Source organism: Malaclemys terrapin, chromosome 1, assembly GCF_027887155.1.
Source record: "Malaclemys terrapin pileata isolate rMalTer1 chromosome 1, rMalTer1.hap1, whole genome shotgun sequence".
NCBI classification, from domain to species: domain Eukaryota; kingdom Metazoa; phylum Chordata; order Testudines; family Emydidae; genus Malaclemys; species Malaclemys terrapin.
The window spans coordinates 293128864-293148224 of NC_071505.1; the positions used below are offsets into that span (position 1 = coordinate 293128864).

Genomic DNA, 19361 nt, shown 5'->3' on the forward strand with positions numbered 1-19361 from the left:
GTGTTCATTCTAGGAGTGGCTTGGGCAGCAACGGGCAGAGGTTGCCTGGAGGAAGGACCCCGTAGCCAAAATGGGAAGGGAAGGGAAGGCCAGGTCAGGCCAACGACGAAGGTGGGATTCGAACCCACGCGTGCAGAGCACAATGGATTAGCAGTCCATCGCCTTAACCTCTCGGCCACCTCGTCAGCTGAAAGGCAGGCCCTGGACACTGGCTCTCCTTGGATTGGCCGACGCTGGCCGCCCGACACAGAATGAGACGCCTTAGGAAGGGTAGGCTGCCAGCGCGCCGGTGGTGTAGAGGCATCATGCAGGATTCCCATTCCTGCGAGCCGGATTCGCGTCCCAGCTGGCGCAAACCTGCTGGGCCCACGGCTGTGTAAGGTCTTTCTCTTGCTTTGGTGCCTCGAAGCGTCCTCGGGAGAGGGAGAAAAGGCCCAGAGCAGTAACTCCGTAATCTGACCCTCCAAAGCCCATAAGAAAGAAGGGAAGGTTCGAGACCAAGGTTCCCTTCTAAGCGGTCTGTCGGAGGAGCGGTCCTAGGGTTTTACCATTCAGCCAAGCAGGACGTCGAAGTCTGCCGTCCTTTGGCAGCCAAAGCCAGGCACCCAAGCCAGCTGGAGAAGAAGTGTCAGTCAAAGCCTCTGCGCTTGCCAGTAGCGTTGAGGCCTGTTGTGAGATTCCTCTTCTTTCGAGCCTGACGGGAGACCCGTCTGGCCCGTCCGAGAGGCACTGTGGCATTGTCCCGCTTGGGAGTGCTGTGAGAGCTGGAGTCACCTCTTGCCCAGGCCCTTGCTGGAAGGGCTCAGCTTGCAAGCGCTCTGGAGCCTTGTGGCTGTCTAGTGATGGATGCCAAAGATGGCTTCTCTCCTCCAAAGTTCCAGGACCTTCTTTCAAGGGGCAGATGACCTTCTGCTCTTCTTCCCTTCCTATGCGCTTCCCAACCCCCTGCTGATTTCTATGGAAACGAGGCTTCCCTTGCTTTTGCTCCCCCCTTACTCCATTTCTTTGGAGACAGGGAGCTAGCTGCCTCCCCTCGTGTTTGGGGTGGGGGGGGGGGAAAGCCTGCGTCTCCCTTGCTTTGCTCCCAGACTGTAAAGCAGAAGATCAGGGAGTCTTCCTAATTCCTCAGCTAGTCTTAAGACCTCCATTTCACCAGGATATTCATCAGCAGTGTGGAGAGGCTTCCAGAAAAGACCTTGCTCAATACCCTTTCAGACTACAGTCCTATTTGATACAATCAGTTGAGTCAATTCTTTATGACTTGAAGTTCACACCCCCGTCTTTCTAGACCATCCAGCCTTGGCAATGTAAAGTAAAACCCAGACCAAGCTTCTCTCTCCTGCTGGGTGGAGACGCCGTGCTCTCTTCTCCTCTTCTGCTTGTTAGCTTGAGAGCTTTCTCTACCTCCTACGTCAGTGACCCTTGATTCTCTCTGCCTGACGAGTGGGCTGCTCAGAGAAGCAAACGGTTTCCTTTGCCTAGGGCAGACCTCTTTTCCCAACTCCCCATGACATGCCTGGCTTCAAGACATTGCAGTCATCGTTCCAGCCTCTAGCCAGAACTCTTCATACACACCGGGGGTGTACAGCAGTGGGCAAGAATCAGGGAGTTCTCGGTTTTTCAAGGAAACATTCCGGGACACCATTAAGATGCAGATTGAAAGCATAGTGCGTCTGAATTGGTCTGGAACTTGTTTCCTCAGGCCAGCGAGCCCCTACTCCTTCTGGCACTGGGACGCTCTTAGGGGCCCAAGGATCCACTTTCCTGGCAGGTGGGCTTCTCGTGTTCATTCTAGGAGTGGCTTGGGCAGCAACGGGCAGAGGTTGGACCCCATAGCCAAAATGGGAAGGGAAGGCCAGGCCAACGAAGAAGGTGGGATTTGAACCCACACGTGGAGAGCACAATGGATTACCAGTCCATCGCCTTAACCTCTCGGCCACCTCGTCAGCTGAAAGGCTGGCCCTGGACACTGGAGAAGAAGTGTCAGTCAAAGACTGTGTGCTTGCCAGTAGCGCTGAGGCCTGTTGTGAGATTCCTCTTCTTTCGAGCCTGACGGGAGACCTGGCTGGCCCATCTGAGAGGCACTGTGGCATTGTCCCGCTTGGGTGTGCTGTGAGAGCTGGGGTCACCTCTTGCCCAGGCCCTTCCACAGAAGTACAAGGAGCTGGCTTTCCCTTCTCTTCCTAGTTGAAAGAGCTTTGCCTTAACAGACATCTCACCTAACTTCACTTCCCAGAGACCAAGCTTCCCTTTCAAACAGCTCTTTACTTACAAATGAGGGTTTTTTTTTTAACATATCTGCACTTAAAATAAAACCTATATAACTCTGTCGTTGGGTTTCTTGCTTTTCTGCCAGCTGGAGAGCTTTTGGGTTCAGGATTCCAGGTTCTTGCGTTTTTCTAGTGGGATTAGCTCATTTAAAAAAGAACCCATCGATTGTGCTCCGAATTAATCTTTAATTAACAGTGCTAGTGTAAAGTGAAAAGTCCTAGGAAGTTCTCTGTTGTAATTGACATAGCTGGAGTGAGACCTGGGTGTATTAGTTGATGACTATGAGCTGCCAATGTGATAAAGCTGTGAAAAACTCTAATTGACTCTTTGGATGCATTAGCCATGGTACTTCTAGTAGAAATGGGGAAGTGTTATTAGCACACCTCATCTGGAATACTGGGAGCAATTCTGATCTGCCATGTTTAACAAAGATGATTTGAAATCCGAACAGGTTAGAGAAGGGCTGGAAGGATGATCAGAGAAATGGAGAAACTGTCTTACAGGAGGAGACAGAAAGATCTTGGCTTGTTTAGCCTAAAAAAATGAAGACTGGGGCGAGGGTATGATTGTTCTCTATAAATACTTCAGTGGGATAAATGCTTCAGTGGGACCCTGCACCGCCGGAGCCCGGGAGGGGAAGTGCCCGGCTGGGGGCGCAGGGTCTGGAGGCACGGGGGCTGCCTGAAGCCGGTAGTGCTTGGGCAGCCCGGCTCTTAAACAGAGCCGAAGAGTCGGGGAGGAGCAGAGCCGCCATTTTCCCGGACATGTTCGGCTTTTTGGCAATTCCCCCCGGACGGGGATTTGACTGCTGAAAAGCCGGACATGTCCGGGAAAAAGAGGATGTATGGTAACCCTAGAAAGAATGGAATATTCAAGAAAAGGTAACAACATTTAGTACTAACTGTGCAATCAAAACTGCGATTAATTTTGAAAAATTAAGAAAAGAAAAACATAAACCACAAACTTTACTCCTAGCAGTAATTACTAATTCAGAAGAATCGGATTTTTCTCATTGGATTAGTACTTATTACTGGATTGTTCTGATCTTCACTAACTTTGGCTCTAGTAAGTTACTGAGCCATTAAGCTTTTCTACCAAGGTCTGCTTTAGTATATTGCACCCCCCTTGGTTTTCCAGGAGTTGAGGAGGATCACCAGTTCAACAATCACCTTTCTTAAAGCTCCCTGCAACCAGTAAGCAAACTTCAATCCCCTTCTATCCGAGGACAAACTCCCTGCAAGAAACTGATTTTCCTGCTCTCCACTGTAGAATACTTGAATTAGAAAGTAAACAGAATGCTCTCCAGGAAGTTGCCATAGTGACTAGTGATGCTTTAGTGTTGTCTCAGATTAAATAGAAGTGTGTGTGTGGGAAATTACAGTGAGAAGTTGTATACCTAGGTTTATCATCTTTGCATAACTCAAAAATAGCTGAATGGATTTACCTCGAACTTTCCAAAAGAATCACAATTACCTTAGGGCTAAGGCTAAGTTTAGTATTTTCACCTGAGAAGAAATTAACTTTAGTGTTTGTGATTTAGGAACACTCGAATTAGAAAAAACTTAATTCTACTTTTAAAGATGCAGCAATTAAGAAACAGGAAGAAATCATTAAAAATGGAAAGATGTGAAAGTGCGAATAGCTGCTTTGGATAATGTCATTAACTTTAATGCCTGGATACTCGCTGCAGTCTATTTTCTTATTAACAGGATTTATCCTAGCTCTTTTAATTTGTAGTAAAAACAAAAACAAAACCCCACCAACCTCAATGTTAATTTTGGAAAATTACTCCAGGCCTCATACCAGATAAGAGGAAGGTGTTTTGTTAATTTCAGTATCAATTCAGCAGTGAACCTAATTTGAATTTCTGGGATGGAACAAATCGTGTTCTCTAAAAACAAAATACTGGAAAAAGAATTCATTTGAACTGCTTCTAAGATTATACGTGAGAAGGAGACAGAAGGACTTGATTCAGGAAGGAGCTTGAGAATAAGCTACTTGTTATAAGGAAGAAGAGGTATCTTCTATTTAAAAAAACCCACATATGGATCTGGAAAAAAAACAGATATTCTTCAGAGATTGTAGTGGGAACAATGGAGATTAAGTGAGAATACAGTACAGTATTGGGAAACTTTTGATGGGAAACACTTGAGATCCTGCTGAAGTCTAACAGGCCTGGGGAGCAGATGCTTTTCACCTACATCAATTGTGCAGTTACTCTGGATGTGTCATAATGGGGCTGACACATTTCCTTCTTGTTACATGCCTCAGTTTGAAAACCATGGTCCTGTCTCGGGCCATGTTGAAAATCAGTTTTGAGGAGGAAGAGGCTGAGGCAGCTTCTGGCATTGGGCCTCAGCATTGGATGCCCTATAGTTATAAACCAACTGCGTGTTTGGAGAAGATAAAGAGAAAAGAAACAGGACATTGCTAGACTTATCTTTTAAACAGAGGTGAGCAGATGCACCTGCTACTACTGAAGAATACTATTCAACTTGATTTTAGATAGCTTTGCTCATGCAAACTGTACCCTCAAACTGCTTATAGGATTGTTTAATCCAGAGCTAAATGAAAATAATAACTGAGATTAAGAGAAATTAAAAGGCCTCTGCAAGGGAGAAAAGATAGTTCACCACATGACATTACTCTGGTCAATCTCTTTTTTGGTCATTACTCATTTCTCTGGTCAATCTCTTTTCTGTCAATCTCTTTTCAAATCTCATTTTACATGGGACCGATTTATCACTGTGTTACTCCAGTTTTACCCTGATTTCCATGGAGTTACTGATTGGAAATCAGGGTAAAAGGGATTGACAATCAATGACACAGAGAGAGAGACAGAAAGAATAGCAGTGAATTTGACTTGGAGGCTTAGAATATATAGTAGATTCATAGATTTTTAGATTCCAAGGCCAGAATGGACCAGTGTGATAATCTAAGGTGCCCTCCTGTATAACACAGGCCATAGAATTTCCCCCAAATAATTCATAGAGCAGATCTTTTAGAAAAATATCTGATCTTGAATTAAAAATTGTCAGAGAAGGAGAATCCACCCTGAAATTTAGAAATGTGTTTATGCTACACTATAAATAATTAGCCATGAATCAATGACCCCATCTTTGCTCTCTGATATTGAGATCACTGCATTCTTACTAAATGATCAGTTAGACAAAAAGCAGAGACTCAACTCTTAGCTGAGGCACACAAGAGGTTAAGTAAGAAAATTGAGGAGTGTACAAAGTTAAGAAAATTAAATAATATATCGAAAAGATATGAATTAGTAATAGATTCCAGCGCTTATTAGAAAAAAGAGGGTGCAGCCTCAGAAGTCAAAGAAACTCCAGTCATTTATGAAGTAATTGTGGATAGTCTTAGTGAAGGAGAAACCAATGGAGGGGAAAAAGGAGATAACAGAGATTATGTGAACGAAGCTAAATTATTAGGATCTTTTGATTCCCAGACAGCATCACGAGCAGTTGACTATATTGCTTCAGTTAACAACAATGTAAAGCCTAGAGAATTATGTCAGAATTAGCTGAGGTAAAGTTTTTAAAGCCTACAATAACACCTCTCCCTAAAAAGTGGTTTAACTCACTCTCCCCAGACTTAAGTCAAAATGATGAAAGTTTGTGCTGGGAATTTTCTTGGCAATACCCAGACATGACTAGTCCCACAGCCCAGGTTTGACCAGGGTCACACGCTTTGGGCTCTTTCTCAAAAATTAAGACAAGTTTGGAGAAGGTAATTTTGCTGATCTCAATTCCCACTGGAAGCAGCGGTATGGACCACTGAAAAGCTAAAAATGAGCATATTTTCTTTTTCTTGATTGCAAAGAGAACTCAGTTGGTATGTGTGATTTTTAGAAACTTCCTGGAAAGGGACACAACCAGGGCCAACATTTTCAAACTTGGATGCTTAACATTAGGTTCCTAAATCCACATGCAGGCACCAAAATAGAAATGGGACAGGTTTTCAGAGGTGCCGAGCAGCCCTAGCTCCTACTGACTTTGGTGGCATTTGTGAGAGTAGAACAATTCTGAAAATGAGGCCATTTATATATCTGATGCCTCAACATGGAGTTAAGCACCTAATTCTAGGCTCTCACTTTTGAAAATCTTGGCCAGAATTCTTTGTGAAATCTGTGTCAATACAGAGCTCCACTTGTGAAATGGAAGGTAAACTGATGCACTGGATGGGCCTTAAGCCAGACTGAGTGAGTCCTCCATATGTGACTTACAAACATACACAGAGATATGTTCCCTGCTCCAAATGGCTTATAAGATAAGACAAAAAGTTCATCAGGAGGAGGTGCCAAGTTTTGGAGACTAGAAGAAGGTAGGGAGTATCCCTGGAAGAAGTGGGTTTCACAGAGGAATTTGAAGGAATCAAGAGAGGCTGTCTGGCAACGCATGAGACAACCTGCTAGAACAGTGGTCTCCAAACTTTTTTGATCGCGTACCCCTATCAGTAAAAAATTTTTGAATATGCACCCCCTGCCGCACCAGCTCTACCATTTTTGCCAAAGCGCCCCCCCCCAAAAAAGCCGCTCGGACTCCCGCCTGACAAAGCAAAGGAAAAAAAAAGCTCTCCTCCTGCACACCAGCAGAATAGACCGAATTGGATGCAGTAAGTGACAGGAAGCCAGCTGGTGGATACAAGGAGAGTTGCGAGAGGAAGGTGACATGAGCAGCAAAATTTGGTCCAAGTGAAGGAGGAAAAGTAAAAGGAGGAGCGAATTGTCTCAAGTTTCTGTGCTTAAATTGTGGTCAAGCAGTGGGAGTAGTAAGGAAACATAGTTTTGGTTATGAGAAAAAGAAAGAAGCAATAGGACTTATTAGCAAGAAACAAGATCTGGGGAGAGGGGAAACTAAAGAGTCAAATATAATACCGAAACTGTAAGTCTGGGGGACAGGAAGACAGGTAGAACTGCCAATGGATCCAAACAAAGGAACAGAATGAAGAGGGATCAGAAGGAAACATAAGGAATTCTTTTTTAGAATGACTATTCTTGAGATGGTGGCAGAACATGCAAGAGGATCATCTATGAAAAACCAGAGGCCAGTGCTGTGGTTCAGTGCTGTGTTTTTTTTTGTTCTGTTTTTTGTCATTTTATGTGTGCATGTTGCACCATTCTGTGCTCTACCTCTTCAGAGATTTATACATTTTTTGATTCAGTCTCACCTCCTGCATAATACAGGCCACAGAAATTCACCCAGTAATTTCTGCACCAAGGACTGAATTTTCAAAGGTATTTAGGTGCATAAAAATGCAGACAGGTGCTTTTGAAAATCCCACTAAGCAAGTTAGGTGCCTGACTCCCACTGATATCAATAGGAGTCAGACATCTAACCTGCTAAGGTACTTTTGAAAATTGGGCCTAAACCTATAACATTTGATAACACATTTGCTTGTGAATAGACTGGGGATGAAATAGCATAAGGAGCTAGAGTCCTGTCTTTTAGCCCCTTAACTATGGTCAGGATGAAGCTGTATTGTGCACAAAAAAGCTGGTAGATATAGTAGTATTAGTTTTGCCAGTGTCTGAAAAATTGTTTTCAGCCAACACAACCATTCTGACAGAGGCTGAGCAACGAACAGACTTTGAGAATTCACTTATTCCTTGTCAACTGAGTTCAGTTCTGTCTTTGAACTTCATAACTAATCCTGTTTATTTGTATTCCATATTCCAGCAGTCCTGACTGAGCTTCTCCACAGACCCCTTTCTATCTACTCCTTGCTAAGAAAAACAGTCTACTATATAATTACTGAAGAAAATCTTTTCACACAGACTTCTTCACTTCGCTAAGTCAGCCCACATTTACTTTTGATCTGATGAATCACCAGATGCAACGGGCAGAACCAGATATGGATTACATTCCCCCACGGGTCAAGCTAAGTGATGAAACATTTGTTTTTGTAGATGGCAAATGGGTGAGTGAGACCTATAATCAGCCACCTTTTGCTTCCCAACAAAAACATTACAACAAGAAGATGCAGAATGACTGGACTCTCTGGGAGGAGAACAAAGCACTCTGGGAAGAGAACAAGGCCCTCCGGATTGAAAACAAGGCCCTCCGGGAGGAGAACAAAACTCTCCAGTGCCTCCGGACACAGAACAAAGCCATCCAGGTTATTTATGATGAGACCCTCCAGCAGGTTCTCCAGAAGGAGAACAAGCCCTTCCCAATCTTCCGAGAAAGGAACATAGGCTTCCAGGTCAGACAAGAGAACAAGGCCCTTCAGGTTGTTCGGGAAAAGAATATGGCTTTACAGGTACTCCGGGAGGAGACCCAAGCTGTCCCAGTCTTCCAGAAGGAGACCCAAGCTGTCCCAGTCTTCCCGAAGGAGACCAAAGCCACCCCAATCGAGGAGGAGAGCAAGGATGATGTCCCTGCCTTCCAGGAGGACAGCAAAGCCAACCCAATCCAAGATGAGAGCAAGGCTGGCTCAGCCCTCCAGAAAAAGAGTAATTCTGTCCAGGACATCTGGGAAGAAAGCAAAGTTGTCCCAGTTCAGGAGGAGAACAAGGCTTCCCCAGGCATCCAGGAGGAAAATGTGGCTCTACAGGCTGTCCAGAAGCTAAACCAAACCCTCCAGGCCCTGCTAAAAGAGAACCAGACTCTTCTGGAAGAGAAAAAGGCAATCCAGGTTCTTCAGGAAGAGAACAAAGTCTTCTGGGAAGAAAACAATACGATGAAGCTGCAGCTAACTGTAGTGAAAGGAACAATGTCAGAGATTATGGCCCGGATGGAAATACTGCAAAAGGAGCTTAATGCCCTTTCTCTTGTGCAGTGTAATGAGATGAGGAAGCCAGACAGGGGCTGGTAAATGAGTATCCACAAGCAGAAATGTGCAGCTTGGCGCTAAAGTCCTGCTAGATCACATTTGATGAAAAAGCTCTCTCCGTGTTTCTAATAAAGTCCTGGTGGAGAGTCAGAAAAAACAGATGGGGGAATATTGCTTTATTCTGAGACTTGCAAGTATTGCTCTATCTTTATCTTCTTGTTTCCTCCTCTGATAACATGCATATTGGTGTGTGTCATGAAGTTGCTGGGTCAGCCATATTTCCTAGCCTCACATAAGCAAAAATTTCATCTGCTCGGGATTGATATATTTTAACTCTTAGGAGATCATGGGATTACCAACCAAATGATTTTTTTTTAAAACTGTAATTCTAAGGATAAATAATAAGGCCTAAATGTGGCTTGTGATTCTGGGTGTCTAACATGAGATGCCTTAAAGGGCCTTGTTTTATAGAGGATGGCTGCTCAACACTTTCTGAAAATCAGGGCCCTTCCAAGAATTTCTATATATTATAGGTGATCATTTCCTAACTCAAGTGTTCCATCCAACACAAGGGAATTCTATCTAAGACCTCGTCTTGATCGATGAAGAATGGATCACAGAACTAAAAATTAATGGTAACATAGGTAGAAGTGATCATGACTTGATCACATTTATAACGTTCTACCAGAATAAAGTCAAAACCAGTAAAAAAAAAAAATATATATATATACACACACACACTGAATGCTCTAAAGGGGCCATTTTCACAAAACTGAAAACAATTATGAGCCAAATCAGCTGGGAGGAAAAAATTAATCAGAAAAATGTGAATTATAATTGAGAATTGTTTAACAACACTTTACTAGATACCCCAAAAGCCACAATCTCATAATCAAGGAAGTAGGTTGTACTGGTAAAAAAAAAAAAAAAAAAAAAGATCTGGTTTAGAGGGGAAGTAAAGGCAGCTAAAAAAAATGAAAGAAAGGGAAGTTGACAGTAATGAATATATATCAGACTCTAGGAATTATAAAATATTGATAAGAGAAGCAAAGGGACACTAGGAGAAATCAGTGGCAAGCAGATTTAAGGACAATCAGAAGGCATTTTTAAAGTGTATTAGGAACAAAAAGAATCCCGACAGTGATATTGGTTCATTACTTCATGGAAATGACAGAATTATCGATAATAATGCAGAAAAGGCACAAATATTCAATAAATATTTCTGTTCTGTTTTTAGGAAAAAACAGATGATGTAGTCTTAATATATAATGATGATAACACTCTTTTCAGTCCATTAGTATCTTGGGAGGATGTTAAACAGCAGCTACTAAAGTTAGACATTTTAAAATCAGCAGGTACAGATAATGGATAATTCTGTTCCTGAATGACTAGCAGTGCTATATCCCAAGTATATCAGGATGTTATGATTCTTTAGAGGAAAAAGTTTTATAAGAATTGATATGGTAAATGAACCTTCTCTCTGATGCAATCTTCTGTGAGGAGCTAGAGGAGAAGGGCTTTCAAACTATCCTAATAGTTCAGGACCAGAAGTGAAGAAGATCTATATCTAAAGCTGATTGAGCTGTTCATTGTGTACAAGCTAGCCATCACATTTAAGCAAACTATGCAACAACAACAAAAATCAGAAACTCACACATGTTTGTGGAAAAGAGAAGAAAAGGCTGGCAAATGCATAAAGTCAAAAATTATTTAGAATTCAATTAAATGTTTGCAGAAAAGTTTCAGTCATTCTTCCCATACGCAAACAAAGAGACAAGAGAGATCTAGGTACACCTCTACCCCGATATAACGCGACCCAATATAACACAAATTCGGATATAATGTGGTAAAGCAGCGCTCGGGGGGGAGGGGGGCTGCGCGCTCCAGCGGATCAAAGCAAGTTCAATATAATGCGGTTTCACCTATAATGTTGTAAGATTTTTTGGCTCCTGAGGACAGCGTTATATTGGGGTAGAGGTGTATTCAGAATATAATCGGCCTTCACACCTAATATTCCTTTTCTTGTGAAAAGTGCCATTACAGTTGTAATGACAAAGATGCCATTTCTACCTCTTATCATTAAGGCTAAGATTTAGTCATGCATATTTTTAGTAAAAATCATGGACAGGTCACAGGCAATAAACAAAAATTCACGGCCCTGTGACCTGTCCATGACTTGTAGTATATACCCCTGACTAAGTCTTTGGTGTTCTGGGAGACTTCGGGGATGCAGCTGCTGCTCTGGAGGGGAAGCTCTGGGGCACCTGCTGGTACTGGGGGGGGGCTCCGGGGCACCCGCTGGTACTGGGGGAGCTCCAAGGTGCCTGCTGGTGATCAGGATGGGGGCTCCAGGATGCTCATTGGTGCTCAAGGCTCTGGGGCACTGGCTGGTGCTGGGAAGGGGATGGGGGGGGTGTGGCATGAGACAGCCGCCATCGCTGCTGACAGGGGACTGCCCTGCCAGCCCAGGACCGCATCAGATGCAGCTGCTGCTGGCAGGGAGCAGCCCCATCAGCCTTGGATTGCGGCAGCTGCTGCTGGCAGGGGGCAGCCTGGGACTGCCCCGCTGCTGCTGGTGGGGGGTGGCCCGGGACTCCCACCACAGCTGGTGAGGGGGACGCAGCTGGCCCCGGGGCCGCCCAAGCTCAGGCAGCCCTGGGGTTAGTCACACCTGCCAGCTGCAGAAGTCCCCGGGGGCCCAGAAAGTCACAGAATCCGTGACCTCCGTGACAGACTCGCAGCCTTACTCATCATCACCCTCCTCTACAATCCCATATGGAAGTGTTTGTTCTAACTTGGGGATACGAGTGCTACTCACTGAATCACCAGCCCCTGGGTTTTACTTGGGAGATCTAAGTACTTACATAGTCTAAATCAGCTTATCATCTAAGAGCTAATCATATCACAGCATGAGATAGACACTGACTAATCTTACAACTGGAGCAGGTCAGAAAATGGATTTTTTTCCATGCAGAAAGTTTTCATGAAAATGCATACAAATAAATAAATAAAATTAAAAAATAAAAATAAAATCATCCTTTGTCTAATATTTCTATGGAAAATGTCAGTTTTCCAGCAAAAACTTGAAAACAAAAATATTTTGACTAACCTCCTGCCCCCAATGTTTCAATTCAGAAATGCTGACACAGTGCCTGATAGGAGTTGTAGTTCAGTTGCCTCATGCTCCCATTCTCTTCTACGGACCAGGTTTCCTGGTTGTTCTACATCTCCCATAGTGCACCAGAGTTTACCTTCTTGAAGAAGGAAGATGGTGCAGCATGTGAGTTCCTGGCTATGGTGCATCATGAGACATGTAGTCTAGCCAGGGAGCCTGACCCAGAGAGGAGAATGGGGACATGAGACAACCAAACTACAGCTCCTATGAGGCACTGCAGCAGAATATCTAAATCAAAGTGTTTTGGTTTTCCTTTTTTTTTTGGATGAAAACTCAAAAATTTCCACAGCAAGCAGACACTTCATGAAAAACTACGTTTTGTCAAAAACCCAGTTTTCTGTTGAAAAACAATTTAGATAGAAAATGTTCAAACTGCCTTACAGTGGCCAAGGATATGGGCTCTTCCCTACTGAAAATGGACCTGCTAGAACAATCTCTTTGTTTTCTTCTCCTCTCGCATATTTTTGTCTTTTTCCATTGCCTCTAGCCCCTGTTTAAAACACTCCCTCAAAGAGGTCTATAAACCCATTTCTTCCCACATAGCAACAGTATCATAAAATATTACTGAACTCGCAAAGATGTATATTACCAACCAGAACATCATGTCTCCTCCTGCCCCCAATATTTATTAACATCTCTCAACATATCGTATTGGGCCTTATCCTGCACATACTACTGAGTGCAGTGTTCATTAGCATGAGAAATCCCATTGATTCCAAGGGAGACTACTACCCTATAGTTAACTGTACATCCAATATTAAGCAGCCTGGACTCTTAGGGTCTGCTCTAAAGCCCATTGGAGCCAATAGAAAGACTCCTATTGACTTCAGTGGGCTTTGGATCAGGCCCTCATTGGGATATCTTTGAGACAAGTACATTATCTTTTATTTGTCTGCAAAGGACCATGCATATTTATAGAACCATATAAATATTCACAATGGGCTAGATCCTGAAGTCAATTGGGTTATTGGTTTGGGGCTAGATTGTGGTGTATAAGATGTGACTCTCTAGGGCCTGGTCTACACTATGAGTTTAATTCGAATTTAGCAGCGTTAAATCGAATTAACCCTGCACCCGTCCACACAACGAAGCCATTTATTTCGAAATAAAGGGCTCTTAAAATTGATTTCTGGACTCCTCCCCGATGAGCGGAGTAGTGCCAAAATCGATATTGTCATTTCGAATTAGGGTTAGTGTGGCCGCAATTCATATTGGCCTCCGGGAGCTATCCCACAGTGCACCATTGTGACCACTCTGGACAGCAATCTGAACTCGGATGCACTGGCCAGGTAGACAGGAAAAGCCCTGCGAACATTTGAATTTCATTTCCTGTTTGCCCAGCACAGGAGAGCACAGGTGACCACAAAGAGCTCATCAGCACAGGTAACCATGCAGGCCGATAATCGAAAAAAAGCACCAGCATGGACCGTACGGGAGGTACTGGATCTGATCGCTATATGGGGAGAGGATTCAGTGCTAGCAGAACTTCGTTCGAAAAAACAAAATGCCAAAACTTTTGAAAAAATCTCCAAGGGCATGATGGAGAGAGGCCACAATAGGGACTCAGAGCAGTGCCGCATGAAAGTCAAGAAGCTCAGACAAGCCTATTAGAAAACAAAGGAGGCAAACGGTTGCTCCGGGTCAGAGCCACAGACATGCCGCTTCTATGCTGAGCTGCTTGCAATTCTAGGGGGGGTGTGTGTGCCACCACTACCCCACCTCTGACCATGGATTCCGAGGTGGGGGTAATTTCATCAGCCACACATGAGGATTCTGCGGACGGGGAAGAGGAGGAGGAGGAGGAGGATGAGCTTGCGGAGAGCACACGGCACTCCTTTCTCCCCAACAGCCAGGATCTTTTTCTCAGCCTGACTGAAGTACCCTCCCAAGCCTCCCAAGCCAGTACCCAAGACCATGACCCCATGGAAGGGACCTCAGGTGAGTTTACCTTTTAAAATATAAAACATGGTTTAAAAGCAAGCATTTTTTAATGATTAATTTGCCCTGAGGACTTGGGATGCATTCATGGCCAGTACAGCTACTGGAAAAATCTGTTAACGTGTCTGGGGATGAAGCGGAAATCCTCCAGGGACATCTCCATGAAACTCTCCTGGAGGTACTCCAAAAGCCTTTGCAGAAGGTTTCTGGGCAGTGCAGCCTTATTCCGTCCTCCATGGTAGGACACTTGACCACGCCATGCTAGTAGCAAGTAATCTGGTATCATTGCATGACAAAGCCTGGCAGCATATGGTCCCAGTGTTTGCTGGCATTCAAGCAACATCCGTTCTTTATCTCGCTGTGTAATCCTCAGGAGAGTGATATCGCTCATGATAACCTGGTTGAAATACGGGAATTTAATTAAGGGGACAGAGGTGGCTGTTCCTACTGGGCTGTTTGCCTGTGGCTGAAAAGAAATCCTTCCCTGCAGTTAGCCAAGCGCAGGGAGGGGCGGAATTGGTGCTGAGCGTTTCGCCTTTGGCTAGCAGGGATCTTCCCTGATACCAGCCACGCGGTGTGGGGAGGGGTACAGCGATCATCCCAGATAATTCATGGCGGGGGGTTAGTTTGGTTTCTGCAGGGATCTTCCCTGATACCAGCCACGCGGTTGGGGGAGGGATAAAGCGATCATCCCAGAGAATTGGATGGGGGGGGGGGTTAGTTTGTTTTCTGCTGCTGAAGGTTAACAGGAAAACCACAGCAGTCAATGGGCTTTGCTTGGTATGTGGGAAAAGAGGGCGCAGAAGCCGAAAGACAATGGCTTACCATGGCCGCATGCAAGCCGAATTCTGTTGCCCGGACCTGCATTTGTGATCTCTAACACCAAAGCCACAGACACTCAATATTAAGATGGAAAATGCGACCTTGTACTGAAATCACATGTGCTATGTAATGTGAATAGTGTTGTTCACCGTGAAAGAGTATAAGCATTGTTCTGTAAAATGTATCTTTTTAAAAACTTCTCTCCTTTTTTCCATCCCTCCAGCATTTTTCAAGCCTCCCTCCTCCGTCCCGAAGGCTATCTCAGATAAGGCGGCGGAGAAAGAGGACGCGAGACAAGATGTTCTCAGAAATAATGGAATGCACCCGCAATGAAAGAGCTCATTTGAATGAGTGGAAGGACACGGTATCTAAGTACAGGAAAGATGCCAGTGAACGTGAGGTCATGAGGGATGCTCGAGATGAGAGGTGGCAGGCTGCAATGCTGGGGCTGCTGCATGATCAAATGGACATGCTCCAGCGTCTGGTGGAGCTTCAGGAACGGCAGCAGGATAACAGAGTGCCACTGCAGCTGCTGTATAACCTCCCTCCCCCCTCACCATGTTCCATAGCCTCCTCACCCAGACGTGTAAGAACGCGGGGGGGGGGAGGGGGAAAGGCTCCGTGCACCCTCCCACTCCACCCCAGTGGACAGCCCAACCAAAAGGCTGTCATTATATTACATTTTTTCAGTGGCCTTTAACTTCCCTCCTATCCTCCTCCCAAACCCTACCCGGGTTACCTTGTCGGTTCTCTCCCTATGTTTATAATCAATAAAGAATACATGATTTTTAAATGATAGTGACTTTATTTCCTTTAAAAGCAAGCTGTGATTTAAGGGGGGAGGGTGGTCTGCTTACAGGGAATGAGTCAATCAAGGGGGCGGGTTTTCAACAAACAGAACTTTCACACCGTAGCCTGGCCAGTCATGAAACTCGTTTTCAAAGCTTTTCTGATGCGCAGTGCTTCCTGGTGTGATCTTCTAATCGCCCTGGTGTCTGGCTGTGCATAATCAGCAGCCAGGCGATTTGCCTCAGCCTCCCACCCCGCCATAAAGGTCTCCCCCTTAGTCTCACAGAGATTGTGGAGCACAGAGCAAGCAGCAATAACAATGGGGATATTGGTTTGGCTGAGGTTTGACTGAGTCAGTAACGAGCGCCAGCGACCTTTTAAACGTCCAAATGCACATTCTACCACCATTCTGCACTTGCTCAGCCTGTAGTTGAACAGCTCCTGACTCCTGTCCAGGCTGCCTGTGTATGGCTTCATGAGCCATGGCATTAAGGGGTAGGCTGGGTCCCCAAGGATAACTATAGGCATTTCAACATCCCCAGTGGTTATTTTCTGGTCTGGGAAGTAAGTCCCTTCCTGCAGCCATTTAAACAGAGTAGTGTCCCTGAAGACGCGAGCGTCATGAACCCTTCCCGGCCAGCCCACATTGATGTTGGTGAAACGTCCCTTGTGATCCACAAGTGCTTGCAGCACCATTGAAAAGTACCCTTGCGGTTTATGTACTGGGTACCCTGGTGCTCCGGTGCCAAGATAGAGATATGGGTTCCATCTATCGCCCCACCACAGTTAGGGAATCCCATTGCGGCAAAGCCATCCACTATGACCTGCACATTTCCCAGAGTCACTACCTTTTGTAGCAGCAGCTCAGTGATTGCTTTGGCTACTTGCATCACAGCAGCCCCCACAGTAGATTTGCCCACTCCAAATTGATTCCCGACTGACCGGTAGCTGTCTGGCGTTGCAAGCTTCCACAGGGCTATCGCCACTCGCTTCTCAACTGTGAGGGCTGCTCTCATCTTGATATTCTGGCACTTCAGGGCAGGGGAAAGCAAGTCACAAAGTTCCATGAAAGTGCCCTTACGCATGCGAAAGTTTCGCAGCCACTGGGAATCATCCCCACGTGCAACACTATGTGGTCCCACCAGTCTGTGCTTGTTTCCTGGGCCCAGAATCAGCATTCCACGGCTATAACTTGCCCCGTTAACAGCATGATCTCCAAAGCACCGGGTCCCGCGGTTTGATAGAATTCCATGTCCATGTCCTCATCACTCTCGCCGTCGCGCTGCTGTAGCCTACTCCTCGCTGCCTGGTTTTGCAGGTTCTGGTTCCGCATAAACTGCACGATAAAGCATGAGGTGTTTACAATGTTCATGACTGCTGTCTTGAGCTGAGCGGGCTCCATGCTTGCTGTGGTATGGCATCTGCACTGTTCACCCAGGAAAAAGGCGCGAAACGGTTGTCTGCCGTTGCTTCCCTGGAGAGGGGGGAGGATGTACCCAGAACCACCCGCGACAATGTTTTTGGCCCCATCAGGCATTGGGATCTCACCCAGAATTCCAATGGGTGGAGGAGACTGTGGGAACTATGGGATGGCTACCCACAGTGCAACGCTCTGGAAATGGACGCTAGCCCCGGTACATGGACGCACACCGCCGAATTAATATGCATAGTGTGTCCGCATACATTTGACTTTATACAATCTGTTTCCAAAATTCGTATTCTGTAAATTCGGATTAATCCCGTAGTGTAGACATACCCTAGGAGTAGCCTATGAGAGTCAGAGAGACCTGCCTGAGTGTAGAGGGAGACACATTGTGCTCACTATACTCTGTGTGCCCAGACATAAGGACCAGATAGCCTTTTTAGGGCATTAAGGGAGCTTTTGCCCCCTCTAGCTCCCTTGCATGGGCAAGTAGTCCAAGTCACTAGCTAGCCCATAGTAAGTATACAGCATACTACAAATAAGCTTACTGATTAATAAACTTTTTCTTTCAAAGAAGTAACCAAGTAACCAAGTGTAATGGGGTGTGTACCTACACACCGAGATTAATGTGAGCCTGAGGGGCAAATTAGGGTACCTGGCTACACATGGAGTGAGAGCCAGGCCTAACTGAACAAGAAGCCCAGCTGGGCAGGAGTAGGCTAGATTATAAAGCCAGGAAGTTTGCCGCAGAAAGGGGCTGCAGGGAGCGTGTCTGTAGTCACTCTCTGAGACCAGAGAGGACGGGAGGAGAAAACCTAAGAGGGAGAATAAGTCCTGGGATTCTAGCCCTGGAAGAAGGGTCAACCCCAGAGGAGTTGTGGGGAAAGGAAGCCTGAGAGGGCTAGATAGGAAGAAGCCCAAGGAAACAGCAGCAAGGGGTAGGACTGTGCAGACCTTGGCTGTTTGTTATAGGCAGGGCCACCCAGAGGATTCAGGGGGCCTGGGGTCTTCGGCGGCAGGGGGCTCCCGCCGCCGAATTGCCGCCGAAGACCCGGCACTTTGGCGGCGGATCCCGGAGCGGAAGGACCCCCCGCCACCGAACTGCTGCCGAAGAACCGGAGCGGAAGAAGCTCCGGGGGCCCGGGTCCCGCGAGAGTTTTCTGGGGCTCCCAGAGTGAGTGAAGGACCCCGATCCAGGGGCCCCGTAAAACTCTCGTGGGGGTCCCTGTGGGGCCCGGGGCCTGGGGCAAATTGCCCCACTTGCCTCCCCCTCTGGGCGGCCCTGGTTATAGGGTCCCTGGGCTAGAACCTGGTGTAGAGGACAGGCCTGGGTTCCCCTGCCAGCCACTGGGAAATGGCACAGGAGCGTTGGAGATGCCTACCAGAGAGTGGTCTGGAGAGACTTTGTAACCCCTGAAGGGGAGGACTATAGAGTGAACTGACAGTTTGGTTGAGTCACAAAGAAGGAACACCCTGAATTATGAAAAGAGAGAGAGAGGGGTCACAGCTTGAGTAACTGATGGAAGAGAGTGCCAGACCTGGCAAGAGCTGATCCCTAGAACAGCCACAAGGAGTGTGAGCTCCTTCACCCCAAGTCTCGAGAAGATGTTTAGCTGGATTTCAAATCCCACATCTCAAACTAGCATTTAGGTGTGTAAATGCCCATTTTATGTATCCAATTGCCAATTTGAGTTATCCACATACAGGATTTGGGCATCCTAACAAAACCTCCATGTTTGAAAACTGGACCTAGTCTCACAACTGGTATGACTAGAAAACCTGGAAATGTATTTCTCTTTCTCTCTGTCTTGGACTCCTGTGATGCAGAGCAATTTGGCAAAATCTTTCAGACAGAACATTGAAACCTTTAGATAATCTAACAAGACAGCAGCAAGAAGGTTTCTGCAATGTAATTGAAGGTAGCATCATTATAGAGAAAAGGAAAGGTCACAGTGAGAGTTACATCTTGCAGGGCGGCCTGAGAAGCATCTTGTCACTACAGTTTATAAGTCTCTAAATGAATAACCATCAAATTACTGAAAGGATGAATTATCTTTCACCTCGTATTTCGCTCAGATAACATCTGGCCAAATACCAGTAATAACTGTTTATTACAAAGTACTAAGGATAGAGCATCAGCTTTTACTTTTAGGACAT

At 45.7% G+C, this 19361-nt stretch overlaps 1 protein-coding gene and 2 non-coding genes across 3 annotated transcripts; 1 reads left to right on the forward strand and 2 right to left on the reverse strand.

The window, feature by feature from the left end:
* Positions 1 to 103: 103 nt before the first annotated feature.
* Positions 104 to 185, reverse strand: TRNAS-GCU (transfer RNA serine (anticodon GCU)). Its single transcript has one exon. It is a non-coding gene; the product is annotated as a tRNA-Ser (tRNA).
* Positions 186 to 1864: 1679 nt separating this feature from the next.
* On the reverse strand, positions 1865 to 1946 carry TRNAT-GGU (transfer RNA threonine (anticodon GGU)). The gene has a single exon. It is a non-coding gene; the product is annotated as a tRNA-Thr (tRNA).
* Positions 1947 to 8103: 6157 nt separating this feature from the next.
* On the forward strand, positions 8104 to 9099 carry CBY2 (chibby family member 2). Its single transcript, XM_054038372.1, has one exon. The coding sequence runs from the start codon at positions 8104 to 8106 to the stop codon at positions 9097 to 9099; it is 996 nt and encodes a 331-aa protein (XP_053894347.1).
* The last annotated feature ends 10262 nt before the right edge of the window (positions 9100 to 19361 follow it).